General features: G+C 36.3%; 3 protein-coding genes and 1 long non-coding RNA gene across 10 annotated transcripts; 2 read left to right on the top strand and 2 right to left on the bottom strand.

Moving 5' to 3' along the window:
* Nucleotides 1–41: 41 nt before the first annotated feature.
* Nucleotides 42–6263, bottom strand: LOC139780297 (uncharacterized). The gene is made up of 7 exons (XM_071718899.1): nucleotides 6129–6263; nucleotides 4287–4937; nucleotides 3412–3639; nucleotides 3252–3318; nucleotides 3011–3172; nucleotides 2764–2869; nucleotides 42–2689 (listed from the first exon to the last, which is right to left on the bottom strand). Exons 1-7 carry the CDS (start codon nucleotides 6211–6213, stop codon nucleotides 2594–2596), a joined length of 1395 nt encoding a protein of 464 aa, XP_071575000.1. The 5' UTR covers nucleotides 6214–6263; the 3' UTR covers nucleotides 42–2593.
* Nucleotides 3639–7956, top strand: LOC139780300 (uncharacterized). 2 transcript variants are annotated; one of them, XR_011720199.1, is made up of 4 exons: nucleotides 3639–3860; nucleotides 4181–4593; nucleotides 4732–4969; nucleotides 6053–7956. It is a non-coding gene; the product is annotated as an uncharacterized lncRNA (long non-coding RNA). The 2 variants fall into 2 exon arrangements; XR_011720198.1 differs by having other exon boundaries at nucleotides 4181–4969.
* LOC139780295 (solute carrier family 53 member 1) lies at nucleotides 6933–12473 on the bottom strand. Of its 4 annotated transcripts, XM_071718892.1 has the most exons (12): nucleotides 12334–12473; nucleotides 11776–11929; nucleotides 11094–11350; nucleotides 10681–10942; nucleotides 10446–10621; nucleotides 9900–10001; nucleotides 9510–9747; nucleotides 9178–9372; nucleotides 8933–9102; nucleotides 8672–8805; nucleotides 7947–8173; nucleotides 7527–7666 (listed from the first exon to the last, which is right to left on the bottom strand). In XM_071718892.1, the coding sequence occupies exons 1-11, from the start codon at nucleotides 12400–12402 to the stop codon at nucleotides 7957–7959; spliced, it is 1974 nt and encodes a 657-aa protein (XP_071574993.1). In that variant the 5' UTR covers nucleotides 12403–12473; the 3' UTR covers nucleotides 7527–7666; nucleotides 7947–7956. The 4 variants fall into 4 exon arrangements, with proteins under 4 accessions (XP_071574992.1, XP_071574993.1, XP_071574994.1 ...); XM_071718891.1 differs by lacking the exon at nucleotides 7947–8173 and having other exon boundaries at nucleotides 6933–7666; XM_071718893.1 differs by lacking the exon at nucleotides 7527–7666 and having other exon boundaries at nucleotides 8041–8275.
* LOC139780296 (ribosome assembly protein METTL17, mitochondrial) lies at nucleotides 12310–15992 on the top strand. Of its 3 annotated transcripts, none has more exons than XM_071718898.1 (10): nucleotides 12310–12403; nucleotides 12828–12980; nucleotides 13059–13212; nucleotides 13658–14054; nucleotides 14155–14308; nucleotides 14387–14530; nucleotides 15066–15152; nucleotides 15226–15364; nucleotides 15610–15748; nucleotides 15819–15992. In XM_071718898.1, exons 2-10 carry the CDS (start codon nucleotides 12924–12926, stop codon nucleotides 15961–15963), a joined length of 1416 nt encoding a protein of 471 aa, XP_071574999.1. In that variant the 5' UTR covers nucleotides 12310–12403; nucleotides 12828–12923; the 3' UTR covers nucleotides 15964–15992. The 3 variants fall into 3 exon arrangements, with proteins under 3 accessions (XP_071574999.1, XP_071574997.1, XP_071574998.1); XM_071718896.1 differs by lacking the exon at nucleotides 12310–12403 and adding an exon at nucleotides 12424–12562; XM_071718897.1 differs by lacking the exon at nucleotides 12310–12403 and adding an exon at nucleotides 12625–12757.
* Nucleotides 15993–16844: the final 852 nt, after the last annotated feature.

A 16844-nucleotide genomic window follows, 5' to 3' on the forward strand; every position in this document is an offset into this window, starting at 1 on the left:
TTTCGCATCTCCTGACACGCGGCGTATGAAAGTATAGACACTTTATAAAATAAACAATTTATTAATAAAATAATAATACATTCATCTATAACTTGTATATGTCTTTTACGCTAGCTTTTGATTGATAGAAGTGAAAATCATAATGTCGCGTGTAATCCGCATACAATTAGGTTGACGGCGTTGCAGGACGAGATTGCATAATTTCAATGGAATCATCAAGGATCGAGTTCAATTCAATCGACAAATAAAGGTCCTATTCCCCGGAGTAAGATACAACAACCGCGTGCACAATCACAATCATGCTACAAATCGCTATACGTCAATAGTCTATTTGTACGCAGATTGTCCTCTCATATATGATGTTCTCTGCTTATACGCGTTCAATGTACTCGTGTAATAATATATATATATATGCGTAGTGTCAAAGTACAAGACTAGAAACGTATATTCATGCTTCAACATATTTGTTACATCTCATCTCAGCTAAAATACACTAATCGCTTAATAATGTATACTAAAGGTAGCGTTCGGGAAAAGGAAGAACTCTTTATACCACTTTGAGATCTTATGCCACATGCCTGTATTGTTTTAGCATAAACGGCGAATAGAGAAGGGATTTTGTAACAGCTACAACGCAAGACGGAGGGCATACATCCCTCCGTTATAGCTTTTTGCATCAAATCTTCGCATTAAATAGACATTTAACATTCGCTAAAATAAATATATATAGTAGCTCTGCGTTTTGACTTAGGATTAATAGCGATATAGATTCTCTTTACACAGCTAACAATGACCATTATCATAGAAAAATAAAATATATTGTCCTTTTAATTTTAAGCCAACAAATGTTATATACGTGTGTGTGTATATGTGTACGTGTGTATGCGCGTGTGTACATGTGTATTACCTATCGGCAACTGTCGAGAGAGAACAGTTTCCTCGCATTTCCGATCGTTATCCGTAAAGAAACGCTTCCAAGAACGAAAAACTTTAATAATTTCATTCGTATATTTGCATGGATCATGCTATTGACTTTCTTGTATCACATAAAGCAGAAGATTATAGTTTGGGACTGTTACTTTTTAGATTGGAATAACAAAACGCAACGATATATTTTACATATACTTTCAAACAATTTCAATTCACATAAAACTACTCGATACCACTTAGCACACATTGTAAGCAATCAGAGAATATAATATAAAGCTTAAAATCTTTAATTAATTTTTTTTTTCAGAAGATTGAGAAATTTTTTATTATAGCAAAGATTTCGGTAAAACGTATATAATCACTTATAAACGAGTTTGCCAGAAACTCGTTATCTGTCATTTAATATATCTATCTAGAAATATAATATAGCACAAATTTAAATCGTAATGTTGCTCGTCACACTCTCATTGCAATTCCAAAAGGAGATATTTGCTCTGTGATAGAAATAATCCCGTTAATACGTTCTGTTCCCCATGTGTGTAAAACAGATACATTCTGCGGAACACACGGTTTAATACAGTACTTATGTTTGTATACCCTAAGACAGATGTATAAGAGTTAAGATTTCGTGACATATAATCGTGTAATTATACAATAATACTGTATAACTTTCCACATGTGTCCGACCAAACAGATTCGAATAACGGTATGACCGTAGACCGTCCCAAATTAATAGTCGGTAGTTCTTTTTTTTTCTTACTTTCAAAGGAGTGTAATCTCGGACGATAAACTTTGGTATATCGGCTCCTCATGCACAGTATGCATATCCGATGGACGTATTCGATGAATACATCGAATATCTGTTCAAGTGTTCATCAGATATCGGAACTGTATGCGCGGTCGGTGACAAGTCATAGAAAAATAATTGCGATCGTGCGGCCACCTGCTCCTACTATGAAAGTACAAACTATAATAAGTCACGACATTAGAAAACTGGGTGTTCTCGCAGACGCGGCTTTGATCGGCGATTAATTCGCTCCCCCATTCGAATTCCGTTTACTTCCGCTCGTCAAAATCGCGATAAAACAGTGTGACGTTTCGATGAACGGGAAAACCTGACGTCGCCCTGATGCGGGGAAAAAGACGATATAAATACTATCGTCTTCTTTTACAATATATATCTCTTGTAATATAACTAAAAAAGACTGGTGTTTTTTTTTAGGATTAAATTTCCTTGAAGAAGCACCGTCGACGTTTCGCAAGATCGACTCAATTCACCAACTCGACGATGCGACCACAATAAATCGCAGGTTACTAAATCCACCCGCATAGAATCGCACGCTTGTTGAATGTTGACCCGTTCGTCGTGCTCCGATTTCATTTATTATGTAGGTAAGCGTCTTCTGTTCTCTTACTTCCGGAACGAAAAATGACGTCGGTCGTTCTGATACCGAACCGATCCCTTCCATCTCTTTCCGCCTTCCTCGTAAAACGCGTCGCCCCCTTCCCCCCAACGCGCCATATATAAATATTAAAGTTGTATACACACTCAATATAATGGATAGACGTTTCCGATATGGTACATTAACAGTGAGCTAAGCACCAGGAAAGATTTCTTTAGATCGCGCGCGTATGGTTTTTTACTCTCTCTACTTTATTGGAACTATATGTGGTCCTCTTCTTTGTTGCTCTGCGCCGCCGGCGTCGCCGGTGTAGGATCGTCATGGAACATCGGGTTCTTCACCTCCATCTCGCCCGTCTTTAACACATAACAATATCCACAATTGAAACTCTGAGCTTGAGGATGGAAATTGCTTATTTTGCGAAACTCACAGATGCAAGTCCTGGACATTCGTAAACGGTATAGTCGCCCTCCTCATTCTCTTCATCGCTCTCCGCTTCCGAGAGCGAACCTGGATCCCTCGTTGCAGAAGTGCGACTGTAACAAATGATATTTGTTATTCTTAAAAGATATTCTATTCCTATAAAATATTTTTTTTTTATGGATGATGGATTTTGATGAATATATATTTATTTTTTAACAGTTGTATCAAATATCTTTCATGGATCTTGAACTCACTTTTCCATGGCGATAATTTGTTGCTTCTGGTGTTGGAAGTGATACATCTGGGCGGACTGGGCGAGCCTCTGGTCACCGGAAGGCGACACGTCCTTGTTCGGTCCTGTCACACCGTAAGCAGGATACTCTATGTCCGCTGCAGCTTTCGCACCGCGTTGCAGTCTGAAAAATGAGGTCCGGCGAGGAAATGAGACGCTGTAAAACGAGCTACTAAACGACGAATTAGTGTGATCGGCATTACCTGCACCATGTTAAGCTAATCAATACTAAAGCGAACATCGCAGCTGCACTGCAACCAGCCACAATTGCTGAAAAACGCGTATGAAACGTCACGTTTAATTGCGTTGATTGACAAAATCGAATAATTTTCTTACAAATTTCATTTCACTTTCATTGCTTACCGATAAAATAAATGTCATTGTTGAAGTCGTGATTTACGGGTACGATCACCGGATAACGTTCCACAGATCTTTCCGGTTCCGATATGTCGAGTCTCGCGGCCAAGTCCTTCGGTGTCTCTTGATTGACGTTCCGCATATCGTCTTCGTGCTTTGTCAATATTCGCTCTTTATCCGCAGTCTTTTCCTCTTTCCAATTCATTCTCGGCGCGTCTTGCCAATCTAAATCATCTACGAATTGCATAAATTGGAGAAAGTTTAATGACATTCATGAGCTTTAGGAAGAAGCAGAAAGCACAAAGGCAGCTGACAGGAACTATACTTATCAACGGGTCAAAGTGACTATAAAAAGGGAAAGTTTAAAAAAAGAAAGGTTTAAATATAAGCAGAGGAATTATCGATGCTTATACAGACTGACGTAATTTGACCCTTCCAAGACTCTAGGGCCTAGGGTAATGTTTTTCAAATTGGATTTTGTGAAAGGAAGTTAGGGATCTTAAGACAAAAATTAATTGCAAAACAAAATGTGATGAATAATGCTGAAATAGTATACTAATAACGTTGAGTTTCTCTAAAAGAGAAAGGCAAAAAGTAATAATATATTTCAAAGTTATTTAATATTTTTTACTTATTTCTCCATTTGTTATTCAATTATTATATGTATATACATTTTTGAAATTAAGATATCAAAAACTTCTTGCCTTTTTTTGGAGAGATACGGAATGTGCAGATAGATAGAGGTTTCTCAATAAGTTCTGTATTTTTTTCACAGTTGTGTGCGCCAAAATGGATTAAAAAGGATCGCTCTAAAGGATACCGATAAAAGGCAAATTAATGAACCAAACGTGAATGTTTACCCGACGAAAATGATGCCTCACCGTAATATCTGGGATCGTTCGGCTTTACCGCAAATGGGTGCTTCTCCTTGAGATTCGAGTCGTCGAACTTATACGTGAATTCTGGCTCGGTCGTTGCCGATGCCACTGCTGCTGTCGGACGCATGGGTGCTGCCTCCCTTCCGCCCTCATGATGCAACGTTCTCACCCCATGATTTAAATCTGTGTACTTTTCTCGGAAAGTATCTAGCATAGACTCCATCGGATCTCTGTCCACATCGAAAGCTTGCCCGTACCCGATATTTTTAGGGAAACGGTCGTCATTTTCATTCAGCTGTTTCTCATCGGGGTAAGCCAAACGCTTGAGATCCAGTTTGTAATAAGACAGGAGATACGCCGGTTCTCGATCCGTGATCTGATCGCCGATCGGATTGTTATTCGTGCGATATTGATGCGCCAGCAAGTTCTTTATGAAAAACTGCTTCAGGTCGTCCAGAGTGATTTTTCTTTCGGCTAGAAGCTTCAGGAAGCGCTCCTCCTCAGGAAGGCGATCCAGACTGTTGTGCTTCTTGTGCATCGGCGACAGGAACGTAGGCAGGTGCGACTGATGAAGACGCTGCTGAAGACGATGCGTCTCCAAATAGCGGGCCAGGTGCTTCAGCGCGGCATCCTCCGGCGTCTCCGAAAGCGCATCTACATAACGTCAGTTTGAAGAAATAGAAACCGTATGTTTGTTTCCGCGTTTAATGAGCTTATTAATATAACTCTCTAATTATCAACTTTATTCTAATACGAAACTAATTCAAATATAAACGTCGCCTTCGGTCGATACCGATTGTTCGATAACAATGGAAATTTTAACATGTCAGCACATTAGCTTTAATCCAATAAACATTACGAACTACAACATCGTGAATTAGTGACCGCTAAATTGTATCCAGCTTGGATTATTATCGCCGAGTTTCCTGCCGCTTTCGTATGCACGCAATCGGATTTCCTGCGGTCAAGATACACTGTCGCTCCACGATAACACTGTTCAGTAAAAATCGCTTGCACTCTTGTTAAGTTTCCCTATATGTGTATGTTTGCATGTATGTAAAATTTTCCACTTGTAAAAACCATTGTGTGTTAACCGGTCACATCGAGTTGGAGTTGGAGCAAACATTAACAGTATCACAAACAATCCTGCAATTTACTGTTGACCTTCAGGTCTTAATTACGTTTTGAGAAAATAAAAAATACCATGGACAATTATCTTGGATTATCCGGTTCATTATTCTCGTGTTCCGTTCATATATTCACGCAATCCTACCATAAAGAGATGGTCGGGATGGAATCTCTTGACATTGTATAATATTATAAAATTACTGAGTACTGAATTTTTATTTAAAAGAATTGAAAAAAAAGGACTCTAAAATCATTTCGTTCTATTTCAAATAAGATTTGAAATAAAATGAAATAATCTATTTTTAACGATAAAAAAGAATCATAAGCATAACGATAATAGTTTGTGGTATTACTTATCAGTACCGTATTGTTTTTAATTTTAGCTTTTTTACTTCTTTCCGCATCAAAATTCTGAATTAATATTGTTCAGAGAAAAACAATTTTTTTCTGTATACATCCTTAAAAAATCCTCAAAAATGTAGATCAGTCTAGTTAAAGATTCCTTTCCCCTTAACATATTTTTTTCTTTGCAAACCGATTGAGCGAATACATTTGCGCGGAACACGCAACGATTAAATATTTCAACATACAGTCGATCACACAATCCTTACTAATTAAAAATAAAACATTATTTTCGAAAGGCTACAAGTGGGTCTTCTCCGTGTCATTCCCCCTGGAGACGTTGTCGCCTAAGGCCGTAGACTCTACCTTACTCACCCCGATAAAAGCTGACCTCGCCGGTGGACAGGCTCAACAGGAGCGGCATCAACGTCAGCCAAGTCCAGCCCCGTTGAAGGAGCATCCTCTCGTCGTCGTTGTCACTGCTGCTGGTCGGCTGTTGAAGGCCTTGCACACAGGTCTTATCGTCCCTCTATTCGCGTCTCCATATGCGAGAGAGCACGTCACTTCATTCAGGGCGGACGGCGAGCTTGCGCGATTAGCACGGCTCCGCGTTCAATCAATAACGACCACCACACCGACTTCCACCCTTCCACACCGGCTTCGTCTTGTTCCGACGTTGCGCGAGTAGGTACTCCGCGTTTCTCGAGGACGCGTTTTTCCTCCTCCGTCTCTTCCTCCTCCTCCTCCTTCTCCTATCGTCAGTATCGTCATAACGCACCAGCGATTAGCATTGGGCGCATTAAGTCTCATTAAGCAGCTGCCATGTATCCCCACTATTCTGCACACCCGCATCCGCACATGTGAGGATTGTTCCGTTTTACAAGATTGTCGCGGTTCCGATTCACTCTATATTAGGACGTTCACCCATTGATTCGTCCGCTGAATGTCGGTGTAGAAACGTTTCTCTGAATCCATAATATACCTACTCGGTAAAATGGCAAAGTTTATTAACTGCATATTCCATCGGTAGATGCTGATGGATTTGTTACGTTTCAAAGCTATTGAGAGAAAAAGAGAACATTGTCAAATATCGGTAGCAATATCGAGGCAGTTTTTAATTTATATTTTGGATCCAAATGTTTGGATGTAAGGGGATGATATCGCTTTTGAAACACAACGTTTTATTTGATAACAATTATTTATTTAATCGAGGTACAGATAGTAATCGAAGTAAAAGTACTATCAGTTCTAACGTTTGATATAATCTCATCCCTTTAACTCTTTCGTATCTTTTAGTTTTCGCTTTCGATAGCAAATTATATCGATTTGTTATTTATTTATAGATAGTCGTAATCTTTTATCGATAGACTAACATCAAGAGACAAGGTAGTGTCTCGCGCCAAATACACGCGGAGCGAGACCGACCGTGACTCTTTTACGCGACGCGACGATTTGCGAGTACTCGAGATGTTGAGATCTCGATATCTAATTACATGCCACATAAATAACGATTCGGCATCTTTCATCCAAAGTATGCCAAAATTTTCATATTTCTATCCTCTGCTTTTGTCAGTTCAATTAACCATCATAGTTGTAAACAAAATTAAGGTTACAAGGCAGTACGAAAAATCGATTTAGCTATATACAAGTTTAATGCCAAATCGATGATCATATCGCCTCAATCGTCCATCAGAGACTCGGCCTTCACGAGCAACCGAATCGGCTTGCGCTTTTCGCCCACATTTTGCTTTCGCCTGCGATTTATTACGCCGTCGGATGCATCCATCATTCGCAATATCTGCGTCTGATCCGAGCAGTCGACTGGTGCAACCGAGATGTCCCGCACCGCCCTAAACTTCCCGCAATTGTTCAAATGCTCGTTCTCCAAGCGGAAGAAGTTCCACACGAAACGTCTGTCGAGCAAACATACAGATTACCAATGGTGGCCCAATTTCTTCTAATGATTGTATATACATTATAGATATTTGTAATATATATTTACTAAGAAGTTCGCATATCACGTATGTACAAACAATCGCATAATGGTACGTCATAATGCATCCGATAATAAAACGAAATTGTGCAATAAAAAATTTAGTGATATTCCGTTGAGTTTTTAAATATATGTATATCGAAGTTAAATGTACATATATATAAACATGAGTGAAAAATTAAAATAAAGCAACAAATTACATAAAACATATCAGACATCGTGATCATGGGTCTCCATTAATCCATCATTGTCATCGTCATCCCCGTTGTCGTCATTCTCGTTTACACTGTCCATCAGACGCACCACGTTTCTGAGGTTGTCTTCATCGCGCCTGATGGGCCCTATGGAGATATCTCGTACCGCTCGGAACTTGCCTACGTTGTACAGATGCTCGTTCTCCAGTCGAAAGTAATTCCACATGAACCTTCTAGCGACTTATTAGTAAGGCACATTGATAAGCGATTAGATTGGCCGGTCTATCGTCGATTAAGTCGCTGCTTTTGACTTTCGACGATCAATTATTTCATTACTATACAGAGTGCAAACATTAACGTAGAATCACTGGAGAGAATTTTGAGTAATGCGAGTAATTGATTCTTAGTTATATGTCAATATTTTAGGTCAATCTAGAGTCCAAATTTAAAAATAATTTTATTTTCTTCAATTTATTATAAGTTGAAAAATAAAGAAACAATACGAGTTTTACTTTTTAAAGTATTGACATATAATTGAGGCTCATGTGCATATAGTGCGTGCAAACCATAAACTTAAATATTAATGCTTTATCAAGCATAATAAAACAACGATAAAAATCGACAACTTGCATTTATCAAGCTAGTACTATTTCAACAAATATTTTTCACATTAATTTTAACATATTCCACGTGCATTCAAGATTAAAACACGAATAAAGGCATATATTTACCTGAAGACTTCTAAAGGAGCAACTATAGAAATCATAAGGTCCGCGTGAATGTATCCCATCTCTGTCAGAGACAAAGAAAACGCCCATCCAAATCGCAAGATAAAATCTTCGACCATTGCAAAATAGTAATAATACTACAAAATAAAAAAAAGTGCAATAAATTAATTATCAGTCAAATAAGCAATTAATACATTAGTTGTCATTAATATTACTAATTTTCTTATGTGTAATATAACAAAATATAATATAGAGAAAACGTACAGGTGACGAATAAACTATCTCTTCTCTGAGGAATTTATTTTCTCCAGCACTGTTGTCGAAGAGACCCCAATCCAATTTTACATCCCACGTGTACGTAAAACAGGAACTCACCACACTGACTGTCAGCCATAGGTAAAAGTAGGGATTCTCAGTAGATAATGCGTAGTACTCTATTTTGGAACAGCCAATTTGGTTGAGAAACAGACAATATTTAACTTTATACGCTAACTGAGCAAGGGTCTTACTCTTGTTTGTTAAGTGCAGGTAAGAGAAAATAACCACAAAGAAGCTTGTTGCGTATTTAACTGCGTTTAACAGATGTGGAAAGGTTTCCTTCGTGTCTCGGTAACGCCTAAGGCATTGTGCAAATCGAAACCATGCCGGTAAACATACCACAAACGGTCTCATCGATAGTTCACGCATTATGCAGGTTTCCGTATCTAAAATATCAGATGTCGAATACTGATTAGAGATATAAATACAAATCTAATATAACGTAATGAGAAGTAAAAGCGCTCATGATGAAAATGTTACCATGTTAGCATAAATGATTTGTTGCATCTAGTTAATTACTGACCTGTAACGTCGGTCCAAGAATTGTTCTGGATATAGAAACAGACAAAATACTGAAAGTCTAGGAAGACTGTGTGAAGAGAATTGAGCTGATCAGCGAGCCAGAAATCCGCGAAACCCACATAAAAGAACGGTGCGCAGAAGACGCGACCCAAAACGCGTAGCGTCCAGAATCTCGCCTCGTGTCGCAGAGTCTTGGTGGGATTGAACAGGAACAGTGCCAACAGCGTATAAAACAACATCTGCAAAAAGTTGCAATCAATTCCTTGGGATAAAGAACTTTCTTACACCGTGAAAGATCGATTATTTGTCGCCTTAAAGTAGATTTCTCGCCAAAAAAAAAAACACGTAAAAATTCTAATATAGAGACTTATGGAAACATGCATAATCTTACTGGTTGAACAAACGGTGGTATACCCAACGTGTCGCTATATAGGAAACCCAGGATAGACATGGACCAGACCAGGCCGAGTATGGTTGCCATTTCGATGATATGCTGAAAGTAAATGCATGAAATTCGTGATACCAACAATTTATTCTTAATTATAAGATGATAATTCAAAATAATTACCAATTAAAATTAATATATTTATATTAATATATTTATATTAATATATTTATATTAATATATTTATATTAATATATTTATATTAATATATTTATATTAATATATTTATATTAATATATTTATATTAATATATTTATATTAATATATTTATATTGATATATCGTATAAAACCGAATAGCGTAATGTCATATACCAATTACTAATAATTAGTTATTAGTAAATTTTATTTATAACGGTTGAATAAATTAATGGCGCGATGGCTATTTAAAGAAACTTGTAGAACGCATTAATAAATCCTGTTAGTGCTTTAAAGCTAATCACATCTCACTACAATTGCGATCTATAAAATATTGATTTTATTCATCATAAAACCTGTTCTGACAAATGATTGCGTGGGTCAAGTTCGAATATCAGCACATGATTCACGCCAGAAGATCTCCAGCCATAAACGTTGATTCCCATTAAAAAGAGGAACTCTGTCAGAAGGAGTGGTCCTCGATAAATTCGACACAGTACCTTCCAGTTATCCTTCTTGTTATATCGCATAGCTGAAAAAGCAAAGTCAATATAATGCGAATAAAACAAAAAAAATATTCATTCTGCTTACCAGATAATATCACAGCTACAAAAAGTATGACGAAAGCGCCGGAGAAAAGGCCGACTTTAAATGTGATCCATGGAGAGAGGTGCTCTCCGAGCGGTGGCACTCTGAGTCGCTTCATAGCTCTTTGACGATCGCCATGCTCCAGATCTCGAGTGACTACAGCCTCGGTCTCCGCGATCAGTCTATCTATATCCTTGCGCGTATGGAAAATCGCCGTATCAACATGTTCCGCACGCCATTTGCCACCAAAGTCCACGTTCAAAAGCTACAAAATATCATTACCTTGTATATATCTCCTAATATTTAATTGTTCGTATTTCTCGATCATATAGAGTTCGCACAGTTTCTTTAATTTCTTTACTCTGCATTTAAATTAATTATATTCATAAAGTGTAAAGTCAACTGAATCTATGTACTTTGTCATGTTTCTTTAAAATTTTTCGGAATCCAGTGAAATTCAAATCCTGATAATTTTGGAGCAGAATGAGGAAGAGGTAGAACTCAGAGAAGGCCAGTTTCAGCTCTTGAAGTTTGCGCGCCGATATTGGCTTCTTGTGAAGGATGTGACTGCGATAGCGTGCCTTACGACTCTGGACATCATCGGAAACCGACAAAATTTCGCTCAACTCGTTGTTAAGTGTGGCGTATCTGCGTGTAGCTTCCGCCAGCTTTTCTGAAAACAAAACATGGTTCTTATTCATCTCATATTTAGTTATATATAATTATTATTACCCAGATAGCCAAGTCTGTCGAAAGCAGATCTTGCAAAGTATCTGCTATATTTTGTCAGTAAAAAGACTACAGATTTGATGCTTGTTCTGATATATAACATAATGTCGATAGAACGCTAACAGAAGTATAAAAAATACAAAGTCTGCTAACATAATCAGACAGCAGATTAGCGGCAAAAATCAAGCAGATCCTGCAGGAATCATTCAGACTCTGCTGGGAGAACATAAGCTGAATGTGGATGTAGTTCATGTCAGTCTGCTGACATATCTGATCAAATCTGTTACCAATATGCTTACTGGATAGCTATTATATTAATATCTTTTTATAGAGAAAGATAAAAGTATTTAAAGTGTTAATTGATCTTACCAGAGTAGAAGGTATTTATTTTTGCCAGTTCCTTATCACAATAGTGGAAAAACTTCTCGTCAAACTTGCCGTAGAAGCTATCTAAAATATATGGCTCGCTTACATCTGCCGACGGTGCCTGCTCTACTGCGGCATACAGCAGAGCCTTCATTTCCTGTATATAATCACATGACATAAAACGTGAACTTCTTGCAAATATCTAAGACAATAAATGTTGAGAGAAATGAGGAGAGAGAGGTAAGTAAGATAAAGGAAGATGAGCAATCTTCTAGATAACAAAGATAATTGTATTATACAAAATTGTATTATACAAATTGTATTATAAAATACAAAAGATGCATGTGTGCAAAATATGTATGTAGAGAAAAATATAAATATCGTATTTTTCAATGTTGAAAAATGAGAAGAGAGGATAGTAAGATAAAGGAGAAGATGAGCAATCTTCCGAATAACAAAGATAATTGTATTGTACATACAAAATTTAAAAGACGCATGTATGCAAAATATGTACGCAGTGAAAAATATAAATATCATATTTTTTCAATGTTGACAGCGCACCTCGTAGTTGATGTACTGCTTTCTCCATTCCGGTGTAATGTGAGCGCTCAGGTGTTCCGCGAATTTCATGGTGAGGAGGAAAAGGTGGAAGAGAAGGAAGACCGCGTCGTGTCAGCGGTCACACGACGGTCTCGCGTAAACGCGACACTCGAATTGACATACGCGCGAGTAAGATTGCAGCGAATTATTTTTAAAGCCTCAGATTCGCCGGATGACGCATGTTTCGCAGGTACTTGCAGGTTATGTCGCGTCATAACCTACGCGCGGTTTCACTACAAACTTGGCGCAAGCCAAGAATTTCTCGTACGCTTGCGAGAAATTACAAATTGTTTTTATACTTTTATACACTCTTATCTATGTCAGAAAATGAAGAAAATTTCCCTTGAAGGTTATGACACATCGCAAACAATTTGCGATCCACGTGGTATATAAATGTTGTAATAAATGTCGCACGTAGATTTAAAATACACTCTCTTGGTCTTGTTTCTGCACAGGTATTCAAGTATTCGAGAAATAAACTGGGGAATGCAAACTGTTGACCCTGTCGACTGCTGACTGTTAGATTGTAATCGTAATTTCTTACTGCAAGTATGGTGAAGTTAATTGTATCAAGAGCGCACTGCACAAGATTCGCATCCTTGCGATGTGTAAGTATGATATGATGCCTGTAAGTTGAATTTATACGTATTTAAAAGGATTAACTTTGACATTAGACCTGCATTCAGTTTTCAGCAAAACCAACAGCTGTACTTGACGATACAGTATCTACTTTACTCTCTAACGATGAAATAAAATATAGGCGTCATCCAGGTGTCGTTGTTCCTAGAACACCGATATTTCCAAAGTGGGCATTAGAGGAAATACACAGTATTTTAAAAGGTATATATTATATATCCTATACCTTAGAGGTAAAGGATTCTTTCTCCAGTTTTTGTCAAAATGGAGTTAATACACTTTTCAATATAACAGAAACTTAAATTGTATAACGATAAAGCATCTTATGTCTAGTGTTACTAGTTCCTAAGATACAATGTTTAAAAAAAGTCCTATTGAAAATTTTTATACCTAATTTTTAAATTAGGCATGTTATTGGCAATTGCACTATTAAACATGTCAGTTAAGATACTTCATTAAAAACTTAATAAATCAAGTTGCTACTTTTATTTTATGTCTAAAAAAAATATATTATTTCTCTATTTAAAACTTTAAACCTATGTTCAAAAATAGATATATGATCCTTTACCTCTGAGGTACAGATATGTTTTTGGTTTTTATGTTTAAAATATTTCACTGTCAACTATGAATTTCTAATACTTATTCGTAGAGAAGAAAATAGTCCTGAAGGAAATTAATGAGAGTGCAAAGCATTTGCTCCGTCACTTGAATCATCGTCGTCCACCATTAGAACAATTCGAGTTACCGGCAAAGTTCCTGAAAGTAGAGGAAAGTTTAAATGCTATGAATCCTCATGATGAGAAGATATCGGTAGAGGATATAGATTTCCATAAAGATGCTAAAGCCAGATTGATTTTGAAGCAAAATGTTTATAATTGGCAACCGATAAATTTTGATAAATTCACTTGCCTAACGTATCTGGTCGCTAAAGGTGTTCAGAATTATGCGGTTTCGCGTAAGATCCTCAACGAAATCAAATCGCACGACAAGGATTTTAGGCCTAAGACATTGTTTGACTTTGGCTCTGGTGTCGGCACAGTCGCGTGGTAAATATAAAAAATTACTTATTGCGACTGATTTAAAAAACCTAAAACGAGATCGGTTAATATAATGTTAAGAAAAAATTAAAAAAGAAAAATTCCATAGGGCGGCATCTGAGATCTGGTCGAGTACGTTAAAAGAATACTTTTGTGTTGAAGCGTCGGAATTCATGATTGAACTGTCGGAAAGATTAGCGAAAGCTGCCCAGCCTAAGATCAATGGAGTTTTCTATCGCCAATATTTTCCTATATCCACGAGCGTAAGAATAACGTAAAATGTTATACGCATTAAAATTTTTGTTGACAAAATATAATTTGATGTGTCTTTATTATTTTAGCGAACTTACGATATCGTAGTGAGCGCGTACTCTTTGTTCGAGTTACCGGGTATGGAATCGCGCCTCGATACGATATTGAAGCTTTGGACAAAGACTAACAATTATCTGATTATTGTGGAAGAAGGAACCAATGCAGGTTTCAAAGTAAGAGTGTGTTTGATAATTTTACTTTCTATATATATAGGGTGAGGAAAAAGTATAGAAACCCTGAAAAATTTCGAAAGATATAAGGTTTTCAGAAAATTTATCTGATCAGTTTAGATGGCGTCGCCAAGGTCAGGACAAAGTCACCTCGAATTTTTTAAATAAAACTTCCTATATTGTAGTACATCATTTGAAAGGGCATAAAATAAGAAAAAACTAGAGGTTGATATGTTGACCCGTTTGGGAGTTATTTGGGGTCAAAAATTGGCTTTTTCGAAGTTTGATCCTAAATAACTTTCGAATGGATCAACGTATCGACCTCTGGTTTGCGCCAAAATTGTTCTTACTTTATGCTCTTTCAAACTATATACTACAATATGGGATTTTACTTCGAAATTTTTCAGGGTTTCCATATTTTTTCCTTACCCTGTATATATATATATATATATATATATATATATATATATATATATATATATATGTGTGTGTATAATAGTATAGAATTCTCTCATTCTTGCTCTTTCTTTTTTGAAAGCTAGTAAATGAAGCGCGGGATTTTATTCTCAAGTACGCAAACTCGAAACGTAGACGTGAGCCACAATTTGCCCATGTTTTCTCACCTGTAAGTACCGATTAGGTAAGGACTTCAAACATGGTGCATCAATAATATATCTTATATTATTGTCGCAATTTAGTGTCCACATGATCTGAAGTGTCCGAGATTTGCCACCGACAATACTCCGTGCAACTTTAGCGTTCTATATCACCCGTTGCAATTTCTGGGTGGTCGGCAACACAAACAAGAACTGTATTCCTACGTCGTGTTAAAGAAAAGTAAGTAAGAGTGGAAAATAAAAGTGACAGAGAGAGAGAGAGAGAGAGAGAGAGAGAGAGAGAGAGAGAGAGAGAGAGAGAGAGAGAGAATTGTTATTTTAATCACGTTATTAGAGAAACGTAATGAAAGTTATACATTGACATTAATCAATGAGAGTTTTATCGAAGTGTTACCTTGTTTAATATCTTTAATATCTTTTTCAATACAAAGATGCAAAATTTTCATAATCAACTTCTTTTCACAGGCAAACGTCCCGAGGACGACGAGCAGTGGCCAAGAATCGTGCGAGCCGCACTAAAACGTTCTAATCACGCGATCTGTCGCATGTGTATGGCTAACGGCGAGCTGAAGGAGGAGATATTTACAAAATACAAGCATGGGAAGTACGTATCTATTAAATTGCGTTCGAGTATATGATTATGTGAATGTAAATATCTTTTCCATCATTGCCAGGCACATGTACCGTTGTGCGAGAGAGAGTGAATGGGGCGACAGATTACCTCTGCATTACGAACAACAGCAAGAGAGTCTAGAAAGAGATGAAACAGTTTGTGAAACAGCCACTTGTGAAACAACTACTAAAAATGAAAATACTTAGAATAAGGAAATAAAATTTTATTAAACGTTTTTAACTCTTTTCTTTTACTGTACGTATATACGTTGTTCCTTAAACCTTGTTAAATAGACGTAAAGATCCGAAAGGTTGTAAGCATAAACAATAAAAATTTTGACTTTGGGGAGATTGTAAATAATAATCTATATATTTATAATGAAAAAATATATAATTCTAATATATATATACAGAATTCTAATATACAGAATTCTCATTTCTTTGTTTTTACATATTGAGGCTTTAATTATTTTAAAATAAAAAGTTTAAGTTTGTTTGCGCTATATTAAATTGTACATATATACATTGATCGGCAAAAAAAAAATTTTCATTATTCATTTTTTAAATATTAAAGTAATCATTAATAAGCAAAAATACAATATTAAATGCCAAAAAAGAAAAAAAAAATTTTCAATTTATTTTTATTTACCAAGCAATTTGTAAATAATTTCCAAAAAAAATTATTTTTACAAAAATTAATAATTTAACATTATTTTCTAATTTTTGGAAAATTTAATAATGAATCAAGAATTATAACTAATTTTTCAAAAAATAAATAATTATATAATTTCTAATTTTCTAAAAAATAATAATGGGAAAAAAATAATTTTTAATTTTCCAAAAAATTAGTAATTAAATATTTTCTAATTTTTTAAAAAATTAACAATTAAATAAAAATAATTTCTGTTTCTCATCCTTGACTCTGTAACAAGTCCTCCTGGCAAAAATAAGCATGAACATGAGATGATTGACAATATCAGAGATATTGGGCGACGAAGGGGACACCATAGAGTTCTTGATTACACTTATTTCACACGTTAATGATAAAACAAAAAATTGTTCTAAGGATGCCAATCTTTAGACAACTA

This window comes from Temnothorax nylanderi, unplaced genomic scaffold (genome assembly GCF_030848795.1).
Source record: "Temnothorax nylanderi isolate EJ_2023f unplaced genomic scaffold, tnyl_v1.0 TNYL_tig0270_pilon, whole genome shotgun sequence".
NCBI classification, from domain to species: Eukaryota; Metazoa; Arthropoda; class Insecta; order Hymenoptera; family Formicidae; genus Temnothorax; species Temnothorax nylanderi.

Bases quoted from the DNA above. Each gene is read 5' to 3' on its own strand.
- LOC139780297 (XM_071718899.1), bottom strand. From the start codon at position 6,213: ATGCTCCTTCAACGGGGCTGGACTTGGCTGACGTTGATGCCGCTCCTG. The intron at 3,173-3,251 runs GTAATGCCGATC...CTCATTTTTCAG, and splicing joins ATTAGCTTAACATGGTGCAG to ACTGCAACGCGGTGCGAAAG. The intron at 2,690-2,763 runs GTGAGTTTCGCA...TATGTGTTAAAG, and splicing joins AATGTCCAGGACTTGCATCT to ACGGGCGAGATGGAGGTGAA.
- LOC139780295 (XM_071718891.1), bottom strand. From the start codon at position 12,402: ATGAAATTCGCGGAACACCTGAGCGCTCACATTACACCGGAATGGAGA. The intron at 10,002-10,445 runs GTTTTATGATGA...ATTTACTTTCAG, and splicing joins GCAATCATTTGTCAGAACAG to CATATCATCGAAATGGCAAC. The intron at 8,806-8,932 runs GTACGTTTTCTC...TTTATTTTGTAG, and splicing joins AGATAGTTTATTCGTCACCT to TATTATTACTATTTTGCAAT.
- LOC139780296 (XM_071718898.1), top strand. From the start codon at position 12,924: ATGGTGAAGTTAATTGTATCAAGAGCGCACTGCACAAGATTCGCATCC. The intron at 14,309-14,386 runs GTAAGAATAACG...TTATTATTTTAG, and splicing joins ATTTTCCTATATCCACGAGC to CGAACTTACGATATCGTAGT. The intron at 14,531-15,065 runs GTAAGAGTGTGT...CTTTTTTGAAAG, and splicing joins GAACCAATGCAGGTTTCAAA to CTAGTAAATGAAGCGCGGGA.